At 37.3% G+C, this 16,176-nt stretch overlaps 1 protein-coding gene and 1 pseudogene across 2 annotated transcripts in view; both read right to left on the bottom strand.

The window, feature by feature from the left end:
- Positions 1 to 4,115: 4,115 nt before the first annotated feature.
- LOC139436936 (zinc finger protein 665-like) lies at positions 4,116 to 6,355 on the bottom strand (annotated as a pseudogene).
- Positions 6,356 to 11,606: 5,251 nt separating this feature from the next.
- Positions 11,607 to 16,176, bottom strand: part of LOC111758659 (zinc finger protein 573-like) — a 30,694-nt gene continuing 26,124 nt past the window's right edge. Inside the window, exons 3-5 of one of the 2 annotated variants that reach the window (XM_058279418.2) lie at positions 13,868 to 13,994; positions 12,443 to 12,575; positions 11,607 to 12,155 (exon numbers count right to left, since the gene is read on the bottom strand). In XM_058279418.2, the coding sequence (XP_058135401.1) occupies positions 12,475 to 12,575; positions 13,868 to 13,994 (228 nt within the window). In that variant the 3' untranslated portion in view covers positions 11,607 to 12,155; positions 12,443 to 12,474. The remainder of the gene's footprint in view (positions 12,156 to 12,442; positions 12,576 to 13,867; positions 13,995 to 16,176) is intronic. The other variant, XM_023587720.3, reaches the window with a different exon arrangement.

Raw genomic sequence — 16,176 nt, forward strand, 5'->3', positions numbered from 1 at the left:
GTTTATCAGTGGAGAACAAACAAAACAACCTGATATCAATAATTGTTTTTAAAATCATTAAAGGTTCATTTTCACAACTCAGTGCATACTTGTGAGCTTTTTATTTTGAAATGCACATTGACTGCAAGTTGCAAACATTGTGCAGAGAGATCATAGGTGCTCTTCTTTCTGTTTTCCCCACTGGTTACATGGTACCTACTTATACTGCAATATCAAAACAAGGACACAGACATTGGTCGGATGTGTGTGTATGTATGAATTTTACATTTATTTCCTGGAGCTCAAAATAACTGAATCTAAACGAACTGGAACAATTCTCGTGGTCATAATATAGATATTCAGCTATGTTAGCAGGAGAGGAGAAAGAACTCATCCAATTCAGAAATTTTTGATTCAGTACCATCCTATGTTAAAACAGCAGAGATACGAAAGATAATTGTACTTGTGAAACGTGATCATATCAACTGTATTTTAACATTAGGCAATATTATAACTGGCATGTAATCATAAATATACTCAAGGACTTTTATAACTGGGAAAAAAAAATATGCATCAGGGATACAAGAGTCTTCAGTAGATTTCTTTATGGACTTAGAATACATTCATCTGAAGGTATACAGTACAAATTTTTATTTTAATGCTACATTTGTTTCAAATAACCTAAAATGATTCTTTTTGTTATCTTTACTTTTTCAATTTGTTGATTTTTCTTACTCATTTTCTTTGCCTCAAGTAAAACATTTAGGATTTACAAAAATCAAAATTATTTTAAAAATCTATATTGAGAGAATCTCCATTCCAATCTGCCTTTTCTCACTTTTGATTTTCCTCAATAAGTAAACATTTGTAGTATTTTGGGAGTTATTCTGATTGTTTCTTACATCAGAATAGTATGTGATATACCTACACCTAACATTTGGCAAATAAAAGAGATTCCTCTCTATATCAGAATATAATTTGAATGTAACATTAAAAAAAAAAAGACTATAATGACCATCTTCATTATTTTACCGGCACATAGCCATGTTTCCTGGCATTTCTCAGCCCACTTACCTCCAGGCAAGGCCTTGTGATTAGTTTTATGAATGAGTGGACAGGATAATTCAGTTCCAATCCAAACCACTTAAAGCCATAACATGACCTTCTTTCTCTCTTCCTTTACATGACAGCAGCTTCCTTCTGAGATGGACAAAACATGACATGGAAACCCCTGCACTGGGGATTTAATACATAGACACCAGAAGATGACCCAAGGCAGAGTGGAGTAATTGAAAGAAAACAATCCATTTATGTGTTTTAAGTCTCTGGGATATTTTAAAAATTGGACAACAGAGATCATGCCCATCTCCATCACATTCTTCACAAGGGATTTTTGGAAGCAAACCTCTTAAAATTTGCTTTACCAAGCCTTCTCTGTACACACTGCCAGGGGTAAAGGCCTGAAGGAGGAAACGGCAAGGGCAATAAATGTTGACTTCCAACATCAACTGTTCCTCAGTGCTGCCCAGTAATTGCTATAAATCTTTATGTCAGGTTTCCAATGCCCATCTCTTTAGCTATTACATATCCTCCAAGATCACGTTCTATTCACGTGACCATTCTATTAAAAGAGGATAATACTGTGATTGCCCCAATGAAATTTAACAAATAATTCTGGGTGCAATTCTATTTCCCCTTCCAAGTTTCAAAATCTTCTCCAACTTTGATACCAATTACGTCTCTGCATCTTCTCTGCACTGTTGCCCTTAGTTCACTGCATCTACCACCCCTCCATTCTAAGGCTGGAGTTCTGTTTTCCGGAACACCCTTCCCTGTATGATCCTGGCTAAACTGTGCAAGTTAGGGAGGCTTATTTGGAATCTGTATGGAAGTGAAGCAGAAGCCAATTATCATAGGAGACCCCAGTGACCAGATGCAGATTTGCAGATGTCCCCACCACTCTAATCTCAGTCCAAGCAGCCAGAAGTGGTATCTTCTCAGACACTGTCATGGGCTCTGGCTTTCCACCTACCATGTAGGCCCATGAAGAGGTTAGGAGTATTAGTTGTATGGTCCAACACCAGCAATCATCCATGAATTTCATTGCTCATACTCCTAATTCATGCCTAAATTTACATATTTATTATACTCAAAGAAACTGTAGCACAAATTCCTGAGCTCAGAGTAATAGCTGGGACAGCTGGAAATTGGCATACAAAAGAAAGAAGGTGGATCCCTACCTCATGTTGTAACAAAAAATAATAAAATAATTCAAAATAGATCAAAGACCTAAATGTAAGCAGTAATAATATAACAACCTTAGAAGAAAACGTAGGTGTAAATCTTAAAACATTGGATTAGGCAATAGTTTCTTAGATATGACACCCAAACTACAAGCAACCAAAGAAAAAAGAGATTGAGTGGATGTCATAAAAATTGGAAATATTTGTGGTTAAATGACACTACCAAGAAAGTGCAAAGACAATCCCTAGAATGAGAGAAAAAATTGCAAATCATGTATCTGCTAAAGTTCTAATATCCAGAATATATAAAGAGCTCTTGAAACCCAACAATAAAAAGACAAGCCAATTTAAAAATGGGCAAAGGATTTGAATAGATATTTCTCTGAAGAAGGTATACAAATGGCCAGCAAACACATGAAATGATGCTCAATTTCATTAGTCACTAGGGAATACAAATGCAAACCACAATGAAATAACGTAAGGACTTCAGTAACAATAAAAATAAAAAGTGATTTAAAAAAACAGGCATCAATTAGTGTTGACAATTATGTGGAGAAATTGGAACTTTCATACATTCCTTCTGGGTATATAAAGTGGTACAGAAATAAAGAATAAATCTTAAAAAAAAATTAAAGTGGTACAGCAACTTTGCTAGTCAGTTTGGAAGTTCTTCAAATAGATAAACATAGACTTACCAAATGATCTAGCAATATGACCCCTACAAATATACCCAAGAGAAGGGAAAGCATGCCAATAAAAACTTGCAAGTGCACATTCAAGCACTGTTCACAATAGGAAAAAAAGTGGCAAGAATCTAAATCTCCGATAATGGATGTATGGATAAACAAAGTATGGTATGTTCAAAAATGAAATATATTTAGCCACAAAAAGTAATGAAGTAGTGATAAATACAAAATGGATGAACCTTGAGAACATTAGCCTAAGTGAAAGAAGGCATGCAGGATAGCCCCTTATTGTATGACTGCATTTAGATGAAATGTTCAGAATAGGTAAATCCATAGAAGAGAGTAGACTAGATGCTGTCAAGAGCTGGGGGATGGGGTTGATGTTAGGGATTCAGAATGACTGCTAATGGGAACAGGGATTCTTTCTGGGGCAATGAAAGTGTTCTGGAATGAGATAGTACTGATAGTTGTGTATCTTTGTGAATATACTAAAAAGCAATGAACTGTACACTTGAAAAGATAGATTTTTTTTGGTATGTGTGTAATAAAACATCTAAGGTTCACATTGAACTTAAATTTCAATCTACCAACCTTGTTCTATAAGGACTTTGAGTCACATAATGCAATATCCAGTATCCATTATAGGAAAGAAGACAAGAGATGGCATGATGAGGGCAATGATAATGGCAATGAGAAGGAACTAGAGACATGATTTTAAGGTAAAATGAACATATTGTGTTTCCAAAGCCCGAGTTTGAGAATTGCAGGGACGCAATAGGTTTCCTGCCTCCACTTCACAATATTTCGGTTCATCATTTTACATCATTCTGGCACTTTCATGAACTAAAGATTATTCTTTTTCCATCTTTGGAGAGGGCCTACTGTGCATCTGTCATGGCCATAGGTGCTTTCTCATGTCACAACTTCTCAAAACAATCCCTTGATTTCTGGATCCACTAAATTTTTCACTGGGATAACATAAGGAAGATATATATATCTTGGAAATTTACTAGATTTGTAAGAGTGATGTAATATAATGCCATAATCACAAATTGAGATTTTAATATTTTTGAAAAATTGATCTACTAGTAAAATTACATTGTATAAGTACAGACACATTGTTTTTTTAAACAAATCAATTTTATTGATACATATTAATAAAGCATACAATTCATCAAAAGTGTACAAACAACGGTATTTGATATAATCCCAGACCTGTGCATTCTTCACTTCAATCACTATTACAGCATTTTCATTATTTAAAATAATAAATAAAAAACAGACAAATGTTTTTCTCAGCCTCCTAATGTCATGGCCTGCTCTGTTTTTCATCAGCTGGTAAAGGAATCCTTTCTGAAAACCTACTGGCCGATTTTCGCACCACCAAATCTATAGAAGAGGACCCTGAACACATTAATGATAACTTACACCATAGTTGTAGATATATTCGCTGTCACGCCCCATGACCTTACTCATTATTCACATTCACACAATATTGCATCTATCTATCTATCTATCTATCTATCTATCTATCTATCTATCTATCTATCTATCTATCTATCTACCTACCTACCTACCTACCTATCTATCGATATATATGCCTATTTTTTAAGGTACCAGGGTTGGAGATTAAACCCAGGACCTTGTATATGGGAAGCCAGCGATCAACCACTGAATTACACCAGCTTGCCCAAGTTGGTTTGTTTGTTTTGTTTTTAGGAGGTACTGGGAATTGAACCTGGGACCTCATATGTGGGAAGCATGTGCTCAGCCTCTTAAGTTCCATCTATACTCTCCAGAATTAGCATCTTTTTGGGTTTTTTTTAAGATTTATTTATTTATTTCTGCCCATCTCTTCATTTTTTGCCATGTCTGTTGCGTGCTGGTCTTCTTCTTAGGAGGCACCAGAAACTATATCTGGTACCTCCCATGTGGGAGGGAAGTACCTAATCACTTGAGCCAGCTCTGTTCCCTGCTTTTTGTCTTTCATTATGTTTTCCTCCTTATTTCTCTTGTTGCATCATCTTGTTGCATCAGGTCATCACACCCGCCCACTGCATCAGCTCACTGCCCATTGCATCAGCTCTCTGTCTTGCTTAGGAGGCATCAAGATCGGAACCCGGGACCTCCCATATGGTAGGCTGGCACTCAGTCACTTGAGTCACATCTGCTTCCCAGTATTGTATCTTAACATCTCATATCCCTGTTCTTCCAGGCAACATGTTAATTTGTACAGTTTCTCTCTACTATGAATTCTCCAATGATTCTCAAGGCTAGGGTTTTGGATAAAAGCAGTTATATATTTTAAATTCACAATCTTTCTTTTTCAGTATGTATTTTGTGATGTCTACTCAGGTGATGTAATTGAGTGAAAGCTTTGCCACACACATTACATGTGTAAGGTTTCTCCCCAGGATGAATTCGCTGATGTTTAACAAGGCTTGAAGTTTGGGTAAAAGCCTTGCCACATTCATTACATTTGTGTGTTTTTTCTCCAGGGTGATTTCTTTGTTGTATCAAAAGGCTTGAGATTTGGGAAAAAGCCTTGCTACACACATTACATATGTGTGATTTCTCTCCACAAGTTGTATTCTGATGCCGAGAGAGATGTGAGGAGTAATTAAAGGTTTTGGCCCAGATGTTACATTTGTAAGGTTTCTATCCAGTGTGGATTCTTTGGTGGCTTCTGAGGACAGAACATCGCCTAAAGGCCTTGCCACATTCAACACATTTGTATGGTTTCTCTCCAGTGTGAGTTCTCTTGTGCTCCCAAAGTTATGAGCTTTTGGAAAAACTTTACCACAGTCACTACATTTGTAGGTTTCTCTCCGGTATGAATTCTCTCATGACAGGAAAGGTATGAACGTTTGGTAAAAGCTTTATCACATTCGTTACATTTGTAAGGTTCCTCTCCGGTATGAATTCTCTTATGGTCGGAAAGATACGAATGTTTGGTAAAAGCTTTCCACATTCATTACATTTGTAAGGTTTCTCTCCAGTATGCATTCTACAATGACCTACGAGGTTTGAATTATTTGTATAGGCCTTGCCACATACATTACATTTATATGGTTTCCCTTTGATATGGATTCTTTGATGTGTTGTGAGCTTTGAGACCTGTACAAAGGCTTTGGCACATTCATTACATTTGTAAGGGCCCTGCTCAGAATGAATTCTCTGATGATTACTTAGTATTGAGTAATGGCTAAAAGCCTTCCCACATTCATCACACTTGTAAGGTTTTTTCCTAGGGGGAGTTTTCTGCTGTTGTGCAAGCCATGACTGAGGCATGAAAACCTTCCCATATTTATTGCCCATGTTCAGTTTGACATTAGGAGGAAATCTTTGAAGTGGCGAAACTGAGAAACAATTTTAGACTTCTCAACTTGAGTACATTCACAGTTTTTCTCTTCAGTTTGAAATCTCTGCATATCTGCCAGATTGGACTGAAATTCAACTCTATTTTCAAAACATGTGACATCCTTGTTCCATGTATAGCTTATGTTATTTTTTAGCTTCAATGAATTCCTTAAAAATGGCTTCCTATGTCTGAAATATTGCTTTGCACGTTTTCTAGCAAAAATATTCTGCTTAAGAGGGAAACTGTTACAGGATTTGATGTGTTGTTCAGCTCTGATACAAATGACACTTTTATTTTAGGTCCTAGGCGCTCCTTTGCAATTTCTTTTGCCATGCCCCTGCTGACTCTCAAATCCATGCATACTTTCCCAGACTTCCCTGCAATCAAAATGCTCAATGCCATGTCTTTCGTGGTTTTTCAATATCACTAGTTGGCATAATTCTCCCTTATTTATTTCTTTTGGCAATAATTTCTTGTTTGCATGCTCAGGAGAGATGTCTGAAAGATAAAAAAGACCATAGGCTTCCTATTAGCTACAGTTGGAAAATGAATATTTTATATTCGAAGACATAATATTACAGCAAAAGTGATACTTACAGTGAACAAAATTAAGAAACTTCCCAATCATGGTCTTAAAAATGTTTAGGGACATAGAGAGACCAGGATCCTTCAATAAAGGGTGATTAAAGGGAATTCAAATTATTTTTAGGGAAGCCTAAGTTTCAAACATCTGATGACCAAACCACTCACATGATATAAACTTACATCTGTGCTGAAACAAGAGTATTTTTCCACTACGTCTTAAAGAAAAGACATATGGATGTCTGACACTTGGAGAGAAACAAATATTTGATTACTGCATATTTACTGCATCATTGCTGTATGCAAATAAGGCACAGCACTATATTATGTAATGGTAAATAATTTGGAAAAAACATATCTCATGTATAACATAAATAAATGGCAATTCAGAATTGCAAAACCATAACAGTAAGACGAAAATTAGGAAGAACTTTAAAAAAACCATTGGGAAAATACCAAAATATTTTTCTAAACAGCTGTTCTAACTTTATCCATGTAGTATAAGCATTGCAACATGATCATTTAGTGACTTAATATTATATTACACAGTACATAGTAGAAATCCATCCCTTGTAATTCATAGCAAAAACCAAGCAATAAAATATTTTAATAACTCAAAGTAAATACCATAGACAAGTAATAAGTAACCACAATCGAACTAAATTACAGTCTGTGGAAATCTAAGACATTCTTCTTTAAGAACTGAAGAAAGGACTTATATTCCAGAGGGAGCACAAAAAATGAGCACTGGAAAATATGTTCAATATCATTGACTGCTGAAATATCAATATTCCTTAAGAATAGAAGGACTTATATTGCAGAAGGAGCATAAAATATGAGGATGGAAAATATATTGAACATCACTGACTGCTGAAATATCTATCTTGAAAAAAAGAATGTATGATAAAGATTATGAATTGCAGAAGGGAGATACCAAACAAAAGGGAAGAATGGGGAACTGTTGAAAGGACATCCCACCACAGAAACCGCAAATAAACTGGCAAAAACTAGCAGAATAAATATTATTGCAATTCTGGAAGCTAATCAAATGAACATTTAAGAAGAAAAAGTTTGTAGTGTTTTCAATTTGCCCTGGCCACGTGCTGTGCTCCCCTATTTATCAGTGGCCTTGAAGACAGCAACCCATACTCCCGGTAAAATTGCTAAGTACCTGGGAGCAGATAAAGCTTATTTTCAGAGAATTGTGGATTTTCTTTCTCAACCTGTCTGCTGGCTCCCTCAAGGGATAACTCATAGCCGCAGCCTTTATTTTGCCTAATTCAGAATTCTCCCACAACAGAAGCGCCAATGGGAGAGTGAGTTGCATTTAAATTTAAAGCAAATATATTAACTGCTGATGCTGGAGCAAGGGATGCCATTTGGGGAAAACAACAGATATGAAGAAAAGTCTGAGGAGTTCGATACTTTAGGGAATGTGATGGTTAGGCTAATATGTCAACTCGGCCAGGTAATTGTGACCAGTTGTTTTGTCAAGCAAGCACAGGGCTAATTGTAACACAAGGACATTTATGGACTTTAGTCACCAGTGACTTTACTGCATACATAGCTGATTACATCTACAGTCAAACAGGAAGATTGCCATCAGCAATGAGTTACACTTTATCCAAACAGATGAATGCCTTAAAAGAGGAAATGATTTCAGCATTTCCCAGCTCGTCTTTGGACAGCCAGTGTCTCCCGGAAACTCACCAAGGACCTTCACTGAACTCTCATTGGAGCCCCTGGTTTGTAGCCTGCCTGTGGACACTGGACTTGTGCATCCCCACGATCATGTGGGCACTCATGAAATCTCTTACTATTGACAGATATCTCCTGTTGATTCTGTTTCCTTAGAGAATCCTGACTCATACAGGGAATAAAGGCTTTGGAAGCCTCCCACATATCCGTGGGAATCTAGAAAGTAATATGTGTGTCCAGGGCTGGTGTTCCCCAACATACAAAGCTCATGCCACAAAGAGTGGGAGACTTTTTTATTGTTATTCCATTTGTTGAAGGAAATCTCTATCAAATTATTAGCTGACAACTAACCTGACCACACGGAGACTTCAGTAGCCACACATGACAAAGAATACATACTTCAGAAATATCATTCTGAAAAGTTATCAAACAAGAAGCAACTGCAAACTCTAATAAAGGAGGGAAATCTGATTTCCAAAGGTACCACATTATACTATTGAAAATGTCTGATAAAAAAAATTTAAAAACCTGTATGGCATGCAAAGCAACTAGGAAGTATGATCCATACACAAGAAGGAAAAAATAATTAATAGAAATTGTCCCGAAGGAAACCAATAATTGGTTCGCATATCAGAAAGATTTTATTTTTATATTTTTTATTTTTTGAAGATTTATTTATTTTATTTATCTCCCCCCAGGGGGGTCTGTTCTCTGTGTCTATTTGCTGTGTGTTCTTCTTTGTCCGCTTCTGTTGTTGTCAGCGGCACGGGAATCTGTTTCTTTTTGTTGCGTCATTTTGTTGATGTCACCTCTCCATGTGTGCAGCACCATTCGTGGGCAGGCTGCACTTTCTTTCGCGCTAGGCAGCTCTCCTTACTGGGCAGCTCTCCTTATGGGGTGCACTCTTTGCGCGTGGGGCTCCCCTACACGGGGGCACCCTTGCGTGGCACGGCACTCCTTGCACGCATGAGCGCTGCACATGGGCCAGCTCCACACGGGTCAAAGAGGCCTGGGGTTTGAACCGCGGACCTCCCATGTGGTAGACGGACGCCCTAACCCCTGGGCCAAATCCGCTTCCCCACAAAGACTTTAGATCAACTACTTAAATATGTTCAAACAGCTGAGAGAAACCATGTACAAAGAGCTAAAGAAAACAATGAGGATAAGGCTTTTCCAAATAATGAATATAAATAGATAGGGGTTATAAAACGGAATCAACTAAAATGTTGAAAAATACAGTAGCTGAGATAAAAAATATATATATAGATAGGATAGGGATTCAATAGACTTGAAAAGGCAGAAGAAATAATCAGTGAACTTCATGATTGGTGGATTGAGATACTCAGATCTGATGATCTGAAACAAAAAGAATGAAGAAAAAAGGACATATCCTAGGAGAATATTGGGACACCATCGAGCATGTACTCATGCACACAGGAAAGAATTAAACAAATGTGCACGCTACCATAGCAACATGAAAAATCAGGTGTGATCCTATACAACTGCATGTCCAAAATGAAAAGGAAAGTAAGAAAACAATTCAATTTACAATAGCTGTCAAAGAAAATCATATTGAGGAATAAACTTAGCCAAAGAGGTAAAAGAAATACACTGACAAGGAGAAACATTGTTGAAAAAAATTAAAGCCCTAAATAAATAAAAGACATCCCACGTTCACAGATTGAAAGAAATAATACTGTAAAGCTGGCAATATTCCCCAAAGTGATCTACAGATTCAATGCCATCCCTATGAAAACCTAAATGGACTTTTTTTGAGGAAATGGGGAAAAAGTTGATCCTAAAATTTATGTTAAATTTCAAGGCATCTTAAATAAAAAAGTTGGAGTATTTAAACTTCCTGATTATAAAACTTAAAACAACAAAAAGAATTGAAAGCAGGGACCTGAAGAGATAATTGCATACCAATGTTCATAACAGCATTTTTCAAACTGCCAGAAGATGGAAGAAACCTAAGTGTCCATCAAGAGATGAATGGATAAATAAACTGTGATATATGCATACAGTGAAATATTTTGCAGCTGTAAAAAGGAATGAAGTCCTGATATAATATATGAGACAATACGGATGAACCTTGAAGACATGTTGAGTGAAATAAATAAGACAGAAAAGGATCAATATGGAATGACTGCTCTCATTTGATACCATTTAAAAAAGCAAACTCAGAGAGTTAGAATCTAGAATACAGGTCACAGGGGACAGGGTAGGGACAGGGAATGGGAAGTTTATATTAATATTTGTAATGTACAGGGATCCTATGTCAAATTATGGAAATGTTTTGCTAATAGATGGTGGTGATGGTAACACAACATGGTCAATATAATTAACAGCACTGAAATATATATCTGAATGTGATTAAAGGGGAAGTATTAGATTATGCATATGTGGTAACAGAGTAAAATTCCAGAAAATATCCATGGAACTACACTAAGTTATACCATGGATGATAGTTAATAGTACAGTTATAAAGATGTGCTATCACCAATCGAACAAATGTTCAACACCAATGCAAGGCATTAACCAGAGGGTGATATATGGGAATCATGTATCTTATGCATGATTTTTCTGTAAACCCACAACTTTTCTAATAATGGGGGGGGGGGGGAACTCATGAGAAAGCTATAGTAATCAAAACAGTATGCTTAGTATTGGCATAAGGAAGATATATAGATCAATGGAATGGAACTGAGAGTTGAAAAATAAACCCATATACCTATGGTCAATTCATTTTGACAAGGTGCCAGGACCATTCAATACGGGAAAGGACAATTTCTTCAAAGTATACTGGGACACCTGGAATCTACATGCAAAAGAATGATGTTCGACACTACCTTCACGCCATATACAAAATTTAACTCAAAGTGGAAAAATGATCTAAATATAAGAGCAAAAGCTATAAAATTGTAAAAGAGTAGAAAATTTTCATGACCTTGGGTTTGGCAATGGATTCTTTTTTTTTTTTTAATTTTTTATTCATTTTTTAAAAAAATATGAAGTCCCATTCAACCCCACCACCCCCATCCCCCACTCCCCCCACAGCAACACTCTCTCCCATCATCATGACACATCCATTGCACCTGGTAAGTACATCTCTGGGCATCGCTGCACCCCATAGTCAATGGTCCACATCATAGCCCACACTCTCCCATGTTCCATCCAGTGGGCCCTGGGGGGATCTACAATGTCCCGTAGTTGTCCGTGAAGCACCACCCAGGACAACTCCAAGTCCGGAAAACGCCTCCCCATCTCATCTCTTCCTCCCATTCCCCGCACCCAGCAGCCACCATGGCCACCCTTCCCACACCAATGCCACATTTTCTCTGTGGACATTGGATTGGTTGTGTCCATTGCACATCTGTGTCAAGTGGGGGCTTAGATTCCACATGGATACTGGATGCAATCCTCCTGCTTTCAGTTGTAGGCACTCTAGGCTCCATGGTGTGGTGGTTGACCTTCTTCAACTCCATGCTAGCTGAGTGGGGTAAGTCCAATAAATCAGAGTGTAGGAGCTGAAGTCTGTTGAGGCTCAGGGCCTGGCTATCATATTGTCAGTCCAGAGGCCAATGGATTCTTATCATATGGCACCAACTGTACGAACAACAGTAGAAAAGATAAATAAATAGGATTTCGTCAAAATTAAAAACTTTTGCTCAACAGAAGTCTGCATTAAGGAACAGCAAAATAAACTCACAATGAGATATTACTTCAACCTTACAACAATAGATGTTCTTAAAACAGACACAGAGAGAAAACAAGTTAGAAGAGGAAACAATGAATTAGAACTGCAGTGTGCATTGTTGGTAGGAATGAAAAATGGTGCAACCACTGTGGAAAATACTATTGTACTTCCTTATGTAAATTATAGATAGAATTACCATGTGAACTAGCAACTCCACTTCTAGATATATTATTTGGCCATAAGATGATATGATGGGGAGCAGATGTGGCTCAAGCGGTTGAGCGACCCCCTCCCACATGGGAGGTCCTGGGTTCTGTTGCCAGTGCTTCCTAAAGAAAAAATAAAAACAGAAAATGAACAAAAAAACAAATGAAACGAAATAAAAGAAAACAACAATGAACAGACAAGGGAGCCATTTCAGGGGCAAAAAAAAAAAAAAAAAGGAATGATGTACTAACAATGTTCAACGTGAGTGAATCTTGAAAATATGATGCAAAAGAAAGAATCCATCACAAAAAAACTTTGTCATATGATTCCATTCATAAGAAATGTCCTGAACAGGAAAATCTATAGAACCAGAAAGTAGATTAGTGGTTGCATGGGGCTGGAGGGATTGGAGGGCTACGAGGGTGACCGCTGAAGGGTAAAGGGTTTCTTTTAGAGGTGATGCAAACATCTATGAATCTACTAAAAACCACAGAAGGGTGCAGTGATGCTCAGAGATGAACTTACCAGGTGCAATGGATGTGTCATGATGATGGGAGAGAGTGTTGCTATGGGGGGAGTGGGGGGCGGGGGCGGTGGGGTTGAATGGGACCTCATATTTTTCATAATGTAATTTAAAAAAATAATTAAATAAATAATTTTTTTTAAAAAACAAAGGGAAAAAAAACCCACAGAAGGGTACATTTTATTTTATTTTTTTTAAAGATTTATTATTTCTCTCCCCCCTCCCCCCGCCCCCACAGTTGTCTGCTCTCTGTGTCCATTCGCTGTGTGTTCTTCTGTGACCGCTTCTATCCTTATCAGTGAGTGGCACTGGGAATCTGTGTTTCTTTTTGTTGTGTCAGCTCTCCGTGTGTGCGGTGCCATTCCTGGGCAGGCTGCACTTTCTTTCACGCTGGGCAGCAATCCTGACGGGCATACTCCTTGCGCATGGGGCTCCCCTAAGCGGGGGATGCCTCTGCATGGCACGGCACTCCTTGCGTGCATCAGCACTGCGCATGGGCCAGCTCCACACAGGTTAAGGAGACTGGGATTTGAACCGCGGACCTCCCATGTGGTAGGCAGACACCCTATCCATTGGGCCAAGTCCGCTTCCCAGAAGGGTACATTTTAAGTGAGTAAATTGTATAGTATATGAATTATATATCAATAAAGTCGCTAAGGAAAAAAGGTCAACATAAGGTTTTGTGCTCAATCAAGTCCTTAGAACAACCTCTAACCTAGTGTGAAGTATGTGGTTAAAGTCCACATGCTTTAGTATGATGCTTGTCATTTCTGAAACCAACACAACTTACTCTCAGTTAAAAGCAAAGTTGAGGATTCCAAGTGACTCATACGGGAAAAGGCAAAGATATCCAAGGGCTCATCCTGACTTCTAGAAGGAAGTTATCCTCACCCAGGGAGACCAGGTTCCTGTAGTTCTCCATCATCACATCCCTGTATAAAGCCCTCTGCTCAGGGTCCAGGCATTCCCATTCCTCCTGAGAGAATTCTATGGCCACATCCCGGAATGTTAACAGTCCCTGAAATGAAAACACATTTCATCAAGTGGCCATGGGCAGAGATCTTATCCTCCACAAAACAGGAGACATGTTAAAGATCAACTGATATGAACATTTTCACAGGTCCATGTAAGATCATTTCAGCAAGATATATATCCCTAATTTTGTTTCATCATGTTTTTCTTTTTTTTTCTCTCTTTCTGGGTTTTTATTGTGAATAAATCATTGTACATAAACTTTATTTTTTTACTTAGGTTAGTTTCTAAGGTTTTGTTTTAAAAGTTTTTTTTGTCTTTATTTATTTTTTTAATATTACATTAAAAAAATATTAGGTCCCTATATCATCATGTTTTTCAATCAAAGAGTATGAAATATACACTAAACCACTATGGATTTCAAATATTTTAATATCAATTTTATTGATACACATTAATACACACACACTCCATCCCAATGGTATATTCAATGATATTTGGTATAATCACAGAGCCAGATATTCATCGTTACAGTCAATATTGGGGTGTTTTCATTATTCTAATAATAATAATAAACAAAAAAACAAATAGCTGCAATTCTTTCCATCACTGTAATTTATTTGTATTTAGGTTTTGTAGAAATAGAGGCAAACGATATGTAGTACCTTTTTTCAAGGTTTTTCCCCTTCGTATATTTCTTTTCTTTTTTTTACTATTAATAGAAGACTATTGAAGTATTAATATCATTACATTCCATAGTTTGCTTTGCTTGTATTTTTGCTTGATATTAATGTAATATAAATGTACACTTGTTATGTTTCAAAGAAAAACTTATATATGCAATATTACCTATATTCATATTTCACAGGAGGTATTGCTATCTATACTTACCTTTTTTTCTTTCCTTCTATAATATGCAGGACCTGAGACTTTCCCTTTTAACCAATATCATTATCATGATTTTCCATCAAAGGATAGGAAATACACATTAAATCATGACGGATTTCAAATTTTTTTGTGCATGATAAAAGAAAAATACAAGGAGAAAATATTCCACACAGGGTTCTCTATATAGAAGTGCTAGATATGATGTTGTACACACCACGGGATAGTTTCTAAAAGAGCTAGAGCAGGAGTGGTATCCTCAGGGATAATCAAGTACACAGGGGTTCAGAAAAATCAGAATCTACAAATTGTTGAGGGGACAGCAAGAGCAAAGACTAAGTACCTGAACACTTTTCATGTGTTCAGCATTACTCCAAATGCTTTACTTGAGTAACTCCTATCATGACAGAAAAGTTTATTAAAGGAAGATCAAATTTTACTTTAGAGACAACTGAATCAAACTGTTAATGGATTTTATTTAGGTTCTTGACTATGCTGCAGAAATGAATTTCAAGAGCATGTCATGTAAGTTAGGCCAGTAATTTACTCAGGCAGGGAGGGAAGAGAAATGGAAGAAAATAACAGATCAGGGGTCCAAGGTAGAGAGGAAGAGGTTGAGAAATGTTAAAGAGGGCTGATTTACAGGCTACAATTTCCTATTATAGGTTTTTTTTTTTTTTCTGTTGTTATATATATATATTTTTCTTCTTTATTTTCTTTTAAATGTTACATTAAAAAAATATGAGGTCCCCATATACCCCTCACCCCACCCATACCCCTCCCACTATTACAGGTTATAATCCTCAAGTTTACTTGTATGGTGATCCAAGCAGAGAAGGCAGCCAGAGTCAGGGTCCAGAAGTAAGAGAATAAACTCAGGCCTACCGCCACTTTTTGAACTGTTAATTATCCCACCACTTTGCTAATGGCAGGGGAGGAGTTCCAGTTGTTCACCATTTTGATTGCTTATTTCGCCCATCAATCTACCAGAAGGGTCCAATGATAAAGTCCTTGGGGAATATTCACGGCTTCTCCTAGCTTCTGGAGGAAGTCTTCTGAGTGGCAGAATCTTGGGGTTATTGATGTCAACATGGACTCTCTGCCAGGTTCCAGATCCATCTATTGATTCCCTATCTTACTAGCTGGCTTCATTAGCATGTAAAGAATTTCCCTCAGATGAAACAGCTAATAAATGGCAGAGCCAGCACCTGAACCCAGAAAGTTGGGCTATAGAATTGAACCTAAAGGATCCAAGAGGTAAGGAACACATCCAGCATTAAAAGTAAATTGGGGAGGAAGCAGATGTGGCTCAAGTGATTGGGTTCCTGTCTACCATATGGGAG

The sequence above is a fragment of the Dasypus novemcinctus genome, chromosome 18 (genome assembly GCF_030445035.2).
Source record: "Dasypus novemcinctus isolate mDasNov1 chromosome 18, mDasNov1.1.hap2, whole genome shotgun sequence".
NCBI lineage: Eukaryota > Metazoa > Chordata > Mammalia > Cingulata > Dasypodidae > Dasypus > Dasypus novemcinctus.